Consider the following 15,289-nt stretch of genomic DNA (forward strand, 5'->3'; position numbering starts at 1 on the left):
GGAACTCCCAACGAAGTGTTCGAGGAACGAGCACGAAGCGAGCAAAAGGCGAGGCTCCAAAAAGGGGACCCAAAAAGGACCAACACATGACACGTGGGAGTGTCCGAGATGGACTCGACTTGGAGTCCGAAGTGGAGTCCGAGATGGACCCGAGTTGGAGTCCGAAGTGGAGTCCGAGATGGACCCGAGTTGGAGTCCGAAGTGGAGTCCGAGATGGACCCGAGATGGAGTCCGAGTTGGAGCCCGAGGTGGACCCGAGATGGACCCGAGATGGAGTCCGAGATGGAGTCCGAGATGGACCCGAGATGGAGTCCGAGATGGAGTCCGAGTTGGAGTCCGAGGTGGACCCGAGATGGACCCGAGTTGGAGTCCGAAGTGGAGTCCGAGATGGACCCGAGTTGGAGTCCGAAGTGGAGTCCGAGATGGACCCGAGATGGAGTCCGAGTTGGAGTCCGAGGTGGACCCGAGATGGACCCGAAATGGAGTCCGAGATGGAGTCCGAGATGGACCCGAGATGGAGTCCGAGATGGAGTCCGAGTTGGAGTCCGAGGTGGACCCGAGATGGACCCGAGTTGGAGTCCGAAGTGGAGTCCGAGATGGACCCGAGATGGAGTCCGAGATGGAGTCCGAGATGGAGTCCGAGGTGGACCCAAGATGGACCCGAAATGGAGTCCGAGATGGAGTCCGAGATGGACCCGAGATGGAGTCCGAGATGGAGTCCGAAGTCGAGACCGAGACCGGGACCGAGACCGGGACCGAGACCGAGACCGAGACCGAGATCGGGGCCGAGACTGAGACCGAGGCCGAGGCCGAGACCGAGCCCGAGCCCAAGTCCGAGTCCGAGTCCGAGTCCGAGTCCGAGTCTGAGTCCGAGTCCGAGTCCGAGTCCGGAGCCTGAGAGGGTGAAAGCCCAAAGCGTTCGTCTCCCAGACCCTGGGGGGTTTGGTGAGCCCCAAAAGTATAGTAGGGGGAGGACTGCAGTGAAGCCAGTTTGGCCAGGAAAGGCCAGTTTGGCCCAGGAAGGCCAGACCCAGTGTTGGGTGATGAATTGACCACTGGGAAGTCCAAGACTAGAGTGAATACGGACCGACAAGCGGGGTAGCTTGGTGAAGTGTTCAAGAGCCGGCTCTAGTTCCCCCGGGAGATCGACTGGCCGATGCTCCCAGTCCAAGTGTGGGTGGCACTACCTACTTGGATACCAGGCGTGGCTCAACGGAACCTCGCTCTAAGCCCATGGCTAGAGCACCTAAAGGCGATAGGTGGGGAGAGTACCCAGGTGGCTCGCGTAAGGCCACGGTGTTCCGAAATGTCGTCCCAAAGGCCCAGACTGTGGAAAGGAAGAGGAGCAGTCCTCTGGGGTAGTGACCAAGGACACAGTCGTGTGGTGAGGAAGTCCCAGAGGACCGTGGGACTTAGTGGTCGGGCCTGTGGGCCTCGATCCAGTGGCAGTGTTGGCAAACATGGCTAGGGGCAGAAAGGGACTTGGTAGGAACTGACAAAGGGACTTTGGGGAAGGCGATTCCCCATGTCTGTGGGCATCCTAAGGATGCTAAGTAGTGGATCCAGGATGACCCCTCGTAGACAGATGGCCCAGTCTTGGAGAGACGGGATGGTGATGCAAGTGGTATTGGACCATTTGCGCAGCAAAGGTGAATGGGCATGGCCTTAGCGTAACGGGCCGAGATGTCAGTGGTACCTTTGGGTGTCAGTCATGGGATCGGACACGTGGAGCACTTGGACCAAGTGCAAAGGTTGAGTGGCATGGATGCCATTCTCGGGGCTAGCAAGCCCCAAGTCCTGAATGGGACTTATGGAGGTTGTGAATGAGACTCCTCCAAGTGGTCGGAGGTGTGGTTAAGTGACTAAAGTAGAATGGAAAAATTAGTCACTTACAGCCTGCTGTTTAAGAACTGATGTTGTAAGCATTGATGACAAGCTCAGCCTTCCTTGTGCTGCCAACCAGTGAGCAATAACCACAAGTGTGAAAGAGAAGATCACAATCAATACCAAAACTAAATATTGCAAGAACCACAATGCTGTCACCAACACCTGGAATTTGATTTGAAGCACAATCTTTAACTAAGATACCAGTATGACATTCACAGACAATTGGTGAAAGTATGCACCAAGTTAAGAGAATCTGAAAGAAAACAACTACCAACAAGAAGATCAATGCACCTTAAGTGTAGAAGACAACGTAGAGCAAATGACAGAGGCCAGCCTGAACACCTTGAAGTGTATAGATGCCACCATCGCCTCTCAGAACTGCAAGCGGAAAACTTGAGAACGAGTTTCTGTACCAGTCAAAAGATTTAGGCCGAGCCCATATTGCCTTGACACTTCTCCGGCAGCTGGTGAAGATGTCCATAAACTAATATAAGGCTTGATCCCGTGAGGTTGAGGCAAGAGCAAAGACAATCAGCTCTCCTACAATCTTAGTCTCCTGTGATGTCTTTTAGATTGCTTCTATACATGACTCTATGACAGGAGCGCCACTATACATGGCTCCCTAGAGCAGCTTTATAACCACATGGTAGATGTATGGACTCTTGGTGTGATATTGTAAGGTTCTGTTTGTTTCACAAACAGAACGCACATTGTCATAAGTAGGAATGAACTCTATGTTGGCCAGCCTCCTTATTACTCTAACTCTGTTTACATGCTTATTCGCCATAGAGTGAAGCTAATTGTTGCAATTTTGTTATAACTTTAGCTATTGCTGTCAAGCAGGATGCACCTAATTCTCTCAACTCGAACTTCAAAAGCTTTTTGAAAACAAGGTTCGCTTACTGGGTTACCCCACAGGATGTTCATAAATTTCTAAACTGAATTGTAGACTGAATTGTTGGAGGAGATATCTGACGAAATAGCAGCACCAGTTCTTTCCAGGAGCAATGCCACTCCAGTAGCTCTCGTCATGGGTAAGAAGAGGCCATAGTTGACAAATGTGGTGCAGGAAGCAGGAGCTGCGACTGCATTTGAAAGAGGATGTGACGCTGCCTGGAAATATTGTGCTAGAATCACCTACTAATGTACTCGATCGTGCACCAATAGGAGCCAGCTCCTACCAAAAGACCAGAATCAGTGCCCTGTCCATATAATGACAGTACTACTCAGGCATGCACAGCTCCTCTCGATAATGCTTAGTATTGATTTTCATTGTCTTTACTTTAGAGCTTTCTTGCGTACCAATGCTATTTACCCAGACTGATGTGCTTTAACTTATGTTTTACATCCTTTTCAAAAATTTGAAGTAAAATAGTGAAGGAGCTGCAATAAGGTATGAAACTAATATTACCATTAGAGCTTTGTTACATATCAAACCAGTGGGGGACTAATTGAACCTACAAGTAAGTCTTGAGGAGCCTTTTTCTAAGAGCGCTCATGGAAAATCAGAGGATGGCACTCGTGGAAAATTATAAAGGATAGCAGTTGTGGAAAAGAATAAAAGGATAACACTCTTGCTCCCGGAAAATCATCGAAGTATTAACACTCGTGCTCACAGAAAAGAATTGGGGGACAACAACTACAACAAAAGTAAAGTGAATTGTGAAAGGTGAATTCTTTTTTGACTTCTTTGGTTTTTCTCTCGAAGCTGCAAGAAAAGAATGTTTTTCCAACATTAATAAGGCAAAAGTTAGTGAGTCTATTTCTTCATTGTATATATTGTTGATTGATATTGTTTGTTTTTTAAGATTTTGCGAAAACTCTTAGCACTTACCGAAGGATTCCAGACACAAATGTAAACTTTTGGGATTCAAGATGAGAACAAAAGGCTTGTCAAGAGTTTTGTAAGCCGCTCATTTTCCTCATCAAACCATGCAACCCAATTAGCATATGCCATTTGACTCCCCCAAGATGGTGATGACATAATTAAGTTATTTTTCAATGTTATCATCTTGAATCCCAAAAGCTTGCATTCATGTCTGGAATCTTTAGACAAGTGCTAAGAGTCTGCACAAAATCTTAAAAAACAAACCATATCAATTAATAATGAAGAAACAAACTTATTAGATCTTGCCCTGTTAATGCTGGAAAAACATTCTTCTCTTGCAGCTTAAAAAATCAAGAAAGAATTCACCTTTCACAACTCACCTCACTTTTGCCGTAGTTGCCATCCCCTAATTCTTTTCTGCAAGCATGAATATTGTCCTCTGATGATTTTCCAGAAACAAAAGTGTTATCCTCCAAGTCTTTTCCACAACCACTGTCCTCCAATTATTTTTCCATGAGTGCCATCCTCCAATTTTCCACGAGCACCGTCCTCTGATGATTTTCCAAGAGCACTGTCCTCCAATTTTCCGCAAGCATAGCAAGAGAGGGGAGCTTGCACAACTTGGGAAGGAGAAGAGGATCATCAACAAAGAATTCACATTTAACGACTCCTTACCTCGCTCTAGTCCATCCCGCCGTCATCACAACTCCATACTTCCCTCTTCAAGCACCCAGATTTCTGATCAGCATCCATTTCTTCTCTCCTAGAAAACCAGCCAGCGTCCATTTCCTTAGAAAGACACTTATCTTTAATATCTTTAAAGGGTAAGCAAACCTGCATTCGAATGCAAACCTTCAGAATCACAAAGCAACTTCCTAGAGCCTTCTAAGTCCTTTCTTTTGTGCTATTACCTTTGCCCGTCGGGAGAGATCGAACAACGTGTTGAGGACCTGATGCACCTTAGGGAGTGCAGAGAAACAGGAATCATCATGCTGTCGAGAACGTCGCTGAGCAAGCTCACGATCTGCAATATCCTCAAAGTCTGACCTTCAGAACCGAACAGCAGTTTGCTTGCTTTGGAACACGAACATGGTCAGTCAGTGCACAATCTTCCGAGATCATTCACACCGCCTGTTAGCCTGAAAAATGTAAAAACGACGCACCTCACACCACAAGGGGCCAGCGCCGCCTTGCAAGCCGAGCACAGCGACGCCATGGATCCTTGAAAGGCGCGGCGCGGCTGTAGGGCTAATCCCAGCCTCCAATTTCGAAACCCCATCCAACGGCGGTCGGTTGCTCCACCGACAGCAGCCGGTTGTCATGGGATATTCCGCGTTACTATTATCTATTAACTACAACTCCACCACAAGTGCTCGAGAGCTCGAGCACCTTCGAAAGCTCTCGCAACCGAGCGTATGAAACCGCTGTATGGACTCAGAATGCCAATGCTCAGCAATGCTTCGATGATTTCTTCAGCTCGCTTATCTCACCTGTGAAACAATGCTCCCCACCTCAAATGCAAGCCAGGCTCACTTGAAGTACATGATCCCACTTCGGTGTTTCCTGAGAGACCATCACTGGATGCGGAGCTGAGCTCTTGCACGAGCTTTGTCACTCTGCATCTTCCGCGTTGTAGGATTGTCAAGTTGTACCATCTGCTTTTGATTGTTCTCAAAGCCTTTGAGCTTTTACCCCATAAATTCTAAGAGAGTTGCTTCCCATCCAAGTTTGCGAGCTGGGACGAAGAAAAAACGTTACCAGCCATCGGAAGAAGAGGCACATTGCACTCTACCTTCAAGTGAGAAGCTACTTCTCCATGAAAAAGGAACTGCGGCAGTGGGGTATACATAGGATCGTCTGCTGCAAATCGAGATTCACGTAAGGAAACACTGCACTGCAGAGAAGACAGACAATTGCCTTCGCGGGACAGAAAACATCCTTTCACAGTGTCAATGGCACATGTCCTTCATGCCAAGAAACTCCAAGCATCTCACAAAAGCTGAAACGTATTAGAAAAAACAAGCTGTTCTGCAACCGAGACCTCGTGCAGAAGCTGCCAGTACAGAGACATGCTGGCGTTGATAAGTGTGGTGAAACGCCCCGTTGTATCCTTCCCAAACTTGCAGCTGCGTTAAATGCCGCTTCGAGAGCTGAAATTGCATATAAGACGCCGGGAGGGAGATAATCCCACCACCTTCAAAGGCTTCAGTTCGGAGCAGTCATTCGCTGTCTTTGGAGTGCTTCCTAGGTAGAGATGTTCTTTTCCCATACAAACCTGTCGTCGCCATGGCTAAGAAGGCCAAGAGAGCTTTCCCAACCATGGCAACGAACTTCCTTGCATCCGAGATCACGGAGGAACGGTCTGCATTTTTTTTTCCAGCATAAGAATGGCTGCCCACAGCAGCTGAGCGAGGTTGCTCAGCTACTGTAGGAACTGAAGTTGTAAGCATCGATGACAAGCTCAGTCTTCCTTGTGCTGCCAACCCGTGAGCAATAGCCGCAAGTGTGAAAGAAAAGACCGCCGTCAATACCAGAACCTTTGTTGCCACCTCCCTGACTGCTCGCCAAATACTCAGATAGCATGCTGAATATCGCAGCAACCACAGTGCCGTCAGCACCACCTGGAGTTTGATTCGAAGCACGATCTTTTTAACTGAGATACCAGTGGACAATTGGCTAAAGTATGTACCAGGTTAAAAGAATCTTGAAACAAACAACTATCAACAAAAAAAAATCAACACACCTAAAGTGTAGAAGACAACGTAGAGCGAATGACAGAGGCCAGCCTGAACACCTTCAAGTGTATAGATGCCAATTGGACAACTTATTACTGTCGTTCTTAGCTTTCTGTCCAGCCTCTCAGAATTGACTTGAGGATGAGCTTCTTTACCAGTCAAAAGATTCAGGCCACACCCACATTGCCTACATGCTTCTCCGGAAGCTGGTCAAGACGTCCACAAATGCATATCAATCTGAAATGCTCTTTGTGATACAGCTCCTGCGCCAAATAAGGCATGCAATGGTTTATTACTCCCCCACTTGCTTGCTCACTATGTAACAAAAGCTCTGATAGTAGTACTTTGCTGCAGCTCCTTCACTTATTTTACTTTAAATTTTGAGCAAAAGCACATCGGTCTGGGCAAACAGCATTGGCACGCGAGAAAGCTCTTATCAAGTCACGGAAACTTCTGCAGAAGGACAATGAAAAATTGTTATAGCGATAGAAGCATTACTAGCATTATCGAGAGGAGCTGTGCACGCCTGACTAGTACTGACATTAGATGGACACGGCACTGATTCTGGTCTTTTGGTAGAAGCTGGCTCCACCTTGTGTAGTGCACGATCGTTACGTTACCCGGTGATGCTAGCACAATATTTCCAGGCAGCATCACATCCTCTTTCGAATGTAGTCGCAGCTCCCCACATTTGTCAATTATGGCCTCTTTTTAGCAATATCTTACCCATGCTGCTATTTCGTCAGATGTCAATTCAGTCCATTCAGAAACCTATGAACGTTTTTGTTGGATCCTGCGGTAAGCGAACCTTGTTAAAGAGCCCTTTCAAAAAACTTTTGAGAGCATCAGGTGGATCCTGCTCGACAGCGATAGCTAAAGTTATAACAAAATCGCAACAATTACCTCCTGTAAACAGAGTTAGAGTAAAAAGGAGACTGGCCAACATAGAGTTCATTCCTGCTCATGACAATGCGCGTCAATGTAAAACAAACAGAACTTTACAATATCACACCAAGAGTCTGCTCTAGGGAGCCATGTATAGTGGAGCTCCTGTCACAGCGTCACGGTTTCACGAATGTATAGAAGCAATCTAAAAGACAACCTTCGATCGAGCGAAGAACCATTTGTGTTGCAAGACATGTCCACAATCGCAGAGCTGATTCCAACAATAGACACTCACAGCATTTCACAATCCAGAAGTGGTGCCTTCACCGGCACCGATCTCCCAGTGGATGGTGTAGTGCCCGAACCTACGAGTAAGTCTTCTTAGAAAAAGTCTCGCACTAATCTTTGTCGCTCTTGCCGTGCTTGAGCATATCGTCTGGGGCATCGATCGATCAGGGGCAAACAAGAAAACAAAAATGCAGCTCACAGAAATGCATGGCCAGTGCATCTCGTCAAAAAGCCTAGAGCGATACCCAGAGTAGAAATTCTTCTGGTAACATTTATTTTGTATGGTAGGAATTCTTTTCTCTCTTTTTCGTTCTTGAAGGCAAGAAAATTCCCCCGTACAACGTGGCTGGGATAGAATTTCTTTCGGCCCGACCAGACATGTCCAACAGACGCTCGTAGTGCTCCTCGGATGGCATTCTCATTCTCCAAAACTGTCAAGGCAACTTATGCTCCAAAGCCGCACCTTCTTTGCCACAAGACTTTCCTCTGCTTCTTCCTGATCACCTCGCCTTCGCTTCAAGCCCGGCTTCAAATCCATCTCCAGACACAATTCCTGCTGTACAGCAGAATGCTTGACGACCCATGGATGCTTCTCAATCTCATGGATTGGCAGCCTCTTTCTCGGGTCCAAGTGGAGCAGCTGGAGAATGAGATCTTTGGCTTCCTCGCTCACATCCGTCCAGTCAAGGGAGGTCACCGGCACTTCCTTCCTCCCCACCCAGAATGCAAACTGCCCCGACAATATCTCATACAAGACAATGCCCACGCCCCACACATCTACCATCTCATCATACTCATCATCAGAATTCACCATCTCTGGGGCGCTGTAAGCCTGTGTCCCAGAAAGGTCGCTCATCCTAAACTTTACGCCTGGCCCCTCGCTCAACCAACACGTTCCAAAGTCAGCCACCTTTATGCTGTCAAATTTCTCCTTAATCCCTAGGAGGATGTTGGCAGTGTTGATATCCCTATGAGCTATTCCCATGTCGTGCATTTCGCCCACAGTCCTGGCCACTTTCTTTATCACCAGTGCTGCCTCGTGCTCACTCAGCCTCCCCTTGTCCTTCAACACATCTCGCAGCGAGCACTGGCACAACTCCATGACAAGGTGATAGTATTCTTGTTCTTTGAAAACGTCCACTAGTTGAACCACACCACTTTTTGCTGTGCTCTTGGAGAGTTTCGTGAGTACTCTCATCTCCAACTCCGCTTGGTCTTCAAGATTGTCGGTGACTCGAATTGATTTACAAGCGAACAATTGACCGTCGCTCTTGCGTTTGATTTGGCAGACACTTGATTGGCCTCCCTGACCCAGCTCCTTTTCCACCGAGAACAAGTCTCCCATGCTTGCCTGGTTAAACTCCATCGCCTCCATAGATCGCACCAGTGCCATCTGCTCGTCCATCAATTTCCTGTGCTCCTCCATCGATTCAGTGCTCGGTGTAGCAGCTTCTTCGTCTTGTGGGGGAGGTATTTTGAGTAGCTCGTAGAGCTCCTTCAGCTTCCAAAGTGCATCAAGTAGCACCTCTTCTTGAGGCTTACCTTCGTCAAGCGCCATCCCCTTGAAAGTCTGTTTAACCCTAGCCTTGATGTAGCAATTGCCTTTTTTATAATTTCCTATACCAAAAGGGCTGTGAAATGTGAAACCGCTTTTTCCACAAACAATTCTTACCTTTCTTATTCAAAAGAATCCAATACGTCTGAATAAAAGCATTAAACAAAGTGCCTAGTGACTTGGTGGAAATACTTTCTGTTTCCAAATAATCGGCGAGCATCCTATTGCTCGCAGCAAACCACCAACACAATGCTGTGAAAATCGCCGGCGCTTCATTCCCCGCGGTGTGGTGCGCTTGGTCTGCGCAGTGTGAGCCTGGCAACCAGCTCTGTTGAGTTCTTGGCGGCATTCACTGACAAAACCTTCACGAGGAAAGATGGAAAACGTTAATCGACTCATTCCAAGACAAACCTGTGGAATCACAATGCAATCTCCGCAATCGCCAGCTGCTCACGCAATCTCAGAGTTGTGGCCTGCTCTCGGAATCATGCCCAGATTTTCCAGTTACACCGACAACGGAGCCTTGACACCAAGTTCTCGGAGTGGAGAAAAGGATTTGGCACTGGAACTTTTCTCCATCATGCTGGATCAAGGACGCGAGAATCTTTGTGGCTGTTCTTGGTGCCTGCGCGCGGGAGAAGACGGCAGGGAGCTGGCTGGGTAAATGATGAACGTGCAGTCAGTCGGGACACGAGAAAAAAAAAACACACACACACACACGTCCAAAGCTCCGAGACCTCGTGCAGAAGCTGCCAGTACAGGGACATGATGGCGTTGATAAGTGTGGTGAAAAGCCCCGTTGTATCCTTCCCAAACTTGCAGCTGCGTTAAATGCCGCTTCGAGAGCTGAAATTGCATATAAGACGCCGGGAGGGAGATAATCCCACCACCTTCAAAGGCTTCAGTTCGGAGCAGTCATTCGCTGTCTTTGGAGTGCTTCCTAGATAGAGATGTTCTTTTCCCATGCAAACCTGTCGTCGCCATGGCTAAGAAGGCCCAGAGAGCTTTCCAAACCATGGCAACGAACTTCCTTGCATCCGAGATCACGGAGGAACGGTCTGCATTTCTTTTCCAGCATAAGAATCGCTGCCCACAGCAGCTGAGCGAGGTCGCTCAGCTACTGTAGGAACTGACGTTGTAAGCATCGATGACAAGCTCAGTCTTCCTTGTGCTGCCAACCCGTGAGCAATAGCCGCAAGTGTGAAAGAAAAGACCGCCGTCAATACCAGAACCTTTGTTGCCACCTCCCTGACTGCTCGCCAAATACTCAGATAGCATGCTGAATATCGCAGCAACCACAGTGCCGTCAGCACCACCTGGAGTTTGATTCGAAGCACGATCTTTTTAACTGAGATACCAGTGGACAATTGGCTAAAGTATGTACCAGGTTAAAAGAATCTTGAAACAAACAACTATCAACAGAAAAAAATCAACAAACACACCTAAAGTGTAGAAGACAACGTAGAGCGAATGTAAGAGGCCAGCCTGAACACCTTCAAGTGTATACATGCCAATTGGACAACTTGTTACTGTCGTTCTTAGCTTTCTGTCCAGCCTCTCAGAATTAACTTGAGGATGAGCTTCTTTACCAGTCAAAAGATTTAGGCCACACCCACATTGCCTACATGCTTCTCCGGAAGCTGGTCAAGACGTCCACAAATGCATATCAATCTGAAACGCTCTTTGTGATACAGCTCCTGCGCCAAATAAGGCACGCAATGGTTTAGTAGTCCCCCACTTGCTTGCTCACTATGTAACAAAAGCTCCGATAGTAGTACTTTGCTGCAGCTCCTTCACTTATTTTACTTCAAATTTTGAGCAAAAGCACATCGGTCTGGGCAAACAGCATTGGCACGCGAGAAAGCTCTTATCAAGTCACGGAAACTTCTGCAGAAGGACAACGAAAAATTGTTATAGCGATGGAAGCATTACCAGCATTATCGAGAGGAGCTGTGCACGCCTGACTAGGACTGACATTAGATGGACACGGCACTGATTCTGGTCTTTTGGTAGGAGCTGGCTCCACCTTGTGTAGTGCACGATCGTTACGTTAGCCGTTAGCCGTTAGCCCGTGATGCTAGCACAATATTTCCAGGCAGCATCACATCCTCTTTCGAATGTAGTCGCAGCTCCTCACATTTGTCAATTATGGCCACTTTTTAGCAATATCTTACCCGTGCTGCTATTTCGTCAGATGTCAATTCAGTCCATTCAGAAACCTATGAACGTTTTTGTTGGATCCTGCGGTAAGCGAACCTTGTTAAAGAGCCCTTTCAAAAAACTTTTGAGAGCATCAGGTGGATCCTGCTCGACAGCGATAGCTAAAGTTATAACAAAATCGCAACAATTACCTCCTGTAAACAGAGTTAGAGTAAAAAGGAGGCTGGCCAACATAGAGTTCATTCCTGCTCATGACAATGCGCGTCAATGTAAAACAAACAGAACTTTACAATGTCACACCAAGAGTCTGCTCTAGGGAGCCATGTATAGTGGAGCTCCTGTCATAGCGTCACGGTTTCACGAATGTATAGAAGCAATCTAAAAGACAACCTTCGATCGAGCGAAGAGCCATTTGTGTTGCAAGACATGTCCACAATCGCAGAGCTGATTCCAACAATAGGCACTCACAGGATTTCACAATCCAGATTTGGTGCCTTCGCCGGCACCGATCTCCCAGTGGATGGTGTAGTGCCCGAACCTACGAGTAAGTCTTCTTAGAAAAAGTCTCGCACTAATCTTTGTCGCTCTTGCCGTGCTTGAGCATATCGTCTGGGGCATCGATCGATCAGGGGCAAACAAGAAAACAAAAATGCAGCTCACAGAAATGCATGGCCAGTGCATCTCGTCAAAAAGCCTAGAGCGATACCCAGAGTAGAAATTCTTCTGGTAACATTTATTTTGTATGGTAGGAATTCTTTTCTCTCTTTTTCGTTCTTGAAGGCAAGAAAATTCCCCCGTACAACGTGGCTGGGATAGAATTTCTTTCGGCCCGACCAGACATGTCCAACAGACGCTCGTAGTGCTCCTCGGATGGCATTCTCATTCTCCAAAACTGTCAAGGCAACTTATGCTCCAAAGCCGCACCTTCTTTGCCACAAGACTTTCCTCTGCTTCTTCCTGATCACCTCGCCTTCGCTTCAAGCCCGGCTTCAAATCCATCTCCAGACACAATTCCTGCTGTACAGCAGAATGCTTGACGACCCATGGATGCTTCTCAATCTCATGGATTGGCAGCCTCTTTCTCGGGTCCAAGTGGAGCAGCTGGAGAATGAGATCTTTGGCTTCCTCGCTCACATCCGTCCAGTCAAGGGAGGTCACCGGCACTTCCTTCCTCCCCACCCAGAATGCAAACTGCCCCGACAATATCTCATACAAGACAATGCCCACGCCCCACACATCTACCATCTCATCATACTCATCATCAGAATTCACCATCTCTGGGGCGCTGTAAGCCTGTGTCCCAGAAAGGTCGCTCATCCTAAACTTTACGCCTGGCCCCTCGCTCAACCAACACGTTCCAAAGTCAGCCACCTTTATGCTGTCAAATTTCTCCTTAATCCCTAGGAGGATGTTGGCAGTGTTGATATCCCTATGAGCTATTCCCATGTCGTGCATTTCGCCCACAGTCCTGGCCACTTTCTTCATCACCAGTGCTGCCTCGTGCTCACTCAGCCTCCCCTTGTCCTTCAACACATCTCGCAGCGAGCACTGGCACAACTCCATGACAAGGTGATGGTATTCTTGTTCTTTGAAAACGTCCACTAGTTGAACCACACCACTTTTTGCTGTGCTCTTGGAGAGTTTCGTGAGTACTCTCATCTCTAACTCCGCTTGGTCTTCAAGATTGTCAGTGACCCGAATTGATTTACAAGCGAACAATTGACCGTCGCTCTTGCGTTTGATTTGGTAGACACTTGATTGGCCTCCCTGACCCAGCTCCTTTTCCACCGAGAACAAGTCTCCCATGCTTGCCTGGTTAAACTCCATCGCCTCCATAGATCGCACCAGTGCCATCTGCTCGTCCATCAATTTCCTGTGCTCCTCCATCGATTCAGTGCTCGGTGTAGCAGCTTCTTCCTCTTGTGGGGGAGGTATTTTGAGTAGCTCGTAGAGCTCCTTCAGCTTCCAAAGTGCATCAAGTAGCACCTCTTCTTGAGGCTTACCTTCGTCAAGCGCCATCCCCTTGAAAGTCTGTTTAACCCTAGCCTTGATGTAGCAATTGCCTTTTTTATAATTTCCTATACCAAAAGGGCTGTGAAATGTGAAACCGCTTTTTCCACAAACAATTCTTACCTTTCTTATTCAAAAGAATCCAATACGTCTGAATAAAAGCATTAAACAAAGTGCCTAGTGACTTGGTGGAAATACTTTCTGTTTCCAAATAATCGGCGAGCATCCTATTGCTCGCAGCAAACCACCAACACAATGCTGTGAAAATCGCCGGCGCTTCATTCCCCGCGGTGTGGTGCGCTTGGTCTGCGCAGTGTGAGCCTGGCAACCAGCTCTGTTGAGTTCTTGGCGGCATTCACTGACAAAACCTTCACGAGGAAAGATGGAAAACGTTAATCGACTCATTCCAAGACAAACCTGTGGAATCACAATGCAATCTCCGCAATCGCCAGCTGCTCACGCAATCTCAGAGTTGTGGCCTGCTCTCGGAATCATGCCCAGATTTTCCAGTTACACCGACAACGGAGCCTTGACACCAAGTTCTCGGAGTGGAGAAAAGGATTTGGCACTGGAACTTTTCTCCATCATGCTGGATCAAGGACGCGAGAATCTTTGTGGCTGTTCTTGGTGCCTGCGCGCGGGAGAAGACGGCAGGGAGCTGGCTGGGTAAATGATGAACGTGCAGTCAGTCGGGACACGAGAAAAAAAAAACACACACACACACACGTCCAAAGCTCCGAGACCTCGTGCAGAAGCTGCCAGTACAGGGACATGATGGCGTTGATAAGTATGGTGAAAAGCCCCGTTGTATCCTTCCCAAACTTGCAGCTGCGTTAAATGCCGCTTCGAGAGCTGAAATTGCATATAAGACGCCGGGAGGGAGATAATCCCACCACCTTCAAAGGCTTCAGTTCGGAGCAGTCATTCGCTGTCTTTGGAGTGCTTCCTAGATAGAGATGTTCTTTTCCCATGCAAACCTGTCGTCGCCATGGCTAAGAAGGCCCAGAGAGCTTTCCAAACCATGGCAACGAACTTCCTTGCATCCGAGATCACGGAGGAACGGTCTGCATTTCTTTTCCAGCATAAGAATCGCTGCCCACAGCAGCTGAGCGAGGTCGCTCAGCTACTGTAGGAACTGACGTTGTAAGCATCGATGACAAGCTCAGTCTTCCTTGTGCTGCCAACCCGTGAGCAATAGCCGCAAGTGTGAAAGAAAAGACCGCCGTCAATACCAGAACCTTTGTTGCCACCTCCCTGACTGCTCGCCAAATACTCAGATAGCATGCTGAATATCGCAGCAACCACAGTGCCGTCAGCACCACCTGGAGTTTGATTCGAAGCACGATCTTTTTAACTGAGATACCAGTGGACAATTGGCTAAAGTATGTACCAGGTTAAAAGAATCTTGAAACAAACAACTATCAACAGAAAAAAATCAACAAACACACCTAAAGTGTAGAAGACAACGTAGAGCGAATGTAAGAGGCCAGCCTGAACACCTTCAAGTGTATACATGCCAATTGGACAACTTGTTACTGTCGTTCTTAGCTTTCTGTCCAGCCTCTCAGAATTAACTTGAGGATGAGCTTCTTTACCAGTCAAAAGATTTAGGCCACACCCACATTGCCTACATGCTTCTCCGGAAGCTGGTCAAGACGTCCACAAATGCATATCAATCTGAAACGCTCTTTGTGATACAGCTCCTGCGCCAAATAAGGCACGCAATGGTTTAGTAGTCCCCCACTTGCTTGCTCACTATGTAACAAAAGCTCCGATAGTAGTACTTTGCTGCAGCTCCTTCACTTATTTTACTTCAAATTTTGAGCAAAAGCACATCGGTCTGGGCAAACAGCATTGGCACGCGAGAAAGCTCTTATCAAGTCACGGAAACTTCTGCAGAAGGACAACGAAAAATTGTTATAGCGATGGAAGCATTACCAG

At 47.6% G+C, this 15,289-nt stretch overlaps 2 protein-coding genes and 3 long non-coding RNA genes across 6 annotated transcripts; all 5 read right to left on the reverse strand.

The window, feature by feature from the left end:
- Positions 1-3,966: 3,966 nt before the first annotated feature.
- LOC9658747 lies at positions 3,967-4,979 on the reverse strand. 2 transcript variants are annotated; one of them, XR_002990420.1, is made up of 4 exons: positions 4,879-4,979; positions 4,627-4,789; positions 4,391-4,549; positions 3,967-4,335 (listed from the first exon to the last, which is right to left on the reverse strand). It is a non-coding gene; the product is annotated as an uncharacterized LOC9658747 (long non-coding RNA). The 2 variants fall into 2 exon arrangements; XR_002990419.1 differs by having other exon boundaries at positions 4,627-4,979.
- Positions 4,980-8,041: 3,062 nt separating this feature from the next.
- On the reverse strand, positions 8,042-9,367 carry LOC9659336 (probable myosin light chain kinase DDB_G0282429). Its single transcript, XM_002986530.2, has 2 exons — positions 9,296-9,367; positions 8,042-9,240 (listed from the first exon to the last, which is right to left on the reverse strand). The coding sequence occupies exon 2, from the start codon at positions 9,179-9,181 to the stop codon at positions 8,042-8,044; it is 1,140 nt and encodes a 379-aa protein (XP_002986576.2). The 5' UTR covers positions 9,182-9,240; positions 9,296-9,367.
- A 7-nt stretch (positions 9,368-9,374) lies between these two features.
- LOC112341044 lies at positions 9,375-9,861 on the reverse strand. The gene is made up of 2 exons (XR_002990409.1): positions 9,590-9,861; positions 9,375-9,540 (listed from the first exon to the last, which is right to left on the reverse strand). It is a non-coding gene; the product is annotated as an uncharacterized LOC112341044 (long non-coding RNA).
- Positions 9,862-12,081: 2,220 nt separating this feature from the next.
- LOC9659338 (calcium-dependent protein kinase) lies at positions 12,082-13,543 on the reverse strand. Its single transcript, XM_002986532.2, has 2 exons — positions 13,472-13,543; positions 12,082-13,416 (listed from the first exon to the last, which is right to left on the reverse strand). Exon 2 carries the CDS (start codon positions 13,355-13,357, stop codon positions 12,218-12,220), a length of 1,140 nt encoding a protein of 379 aa, XP_002986578.2. The 5' UTR covers positions 13,358-13,416; positions 13,472-13,543; the 3' UTR covers positions 12,082-12,217.
- Positions 13,544-13,550: 7 nt separating this feature from the next.
- LOC112340986 lies at positions 13,551-14,037 on the reverse strand. Its single transcript, XR_002990392.1, has 2 exons — positions 13,766-14,037; positions 13,551-13,716 (listed from the first exon to the last, which is right to left on the reverse strand). It is a non-coding gene; the product is annotated as an uncharacterized LOC112340986 (long non-coding RNA).
- Positions 14,038-15,289: the final 1,252 nt, after the last annotated feature.

The sequence above is a fragment of the Selaginella moellendorffii genome, unplaced genomic scaffold (genome assembly GCF_000143415.4).
Source record: "Selaginella moellendorffii unplaced genomic scaffold, v1.0 SELMOscaffold_74, whole genome shotgun sequence".
Taxonomy (NCBI): Eukaryota; Viridiplantae; Streptophyta; class Lycopodiopsida; order Selaginellales; family Selaginellaceae; genus Selaginella; species Selaginella moellendorffii.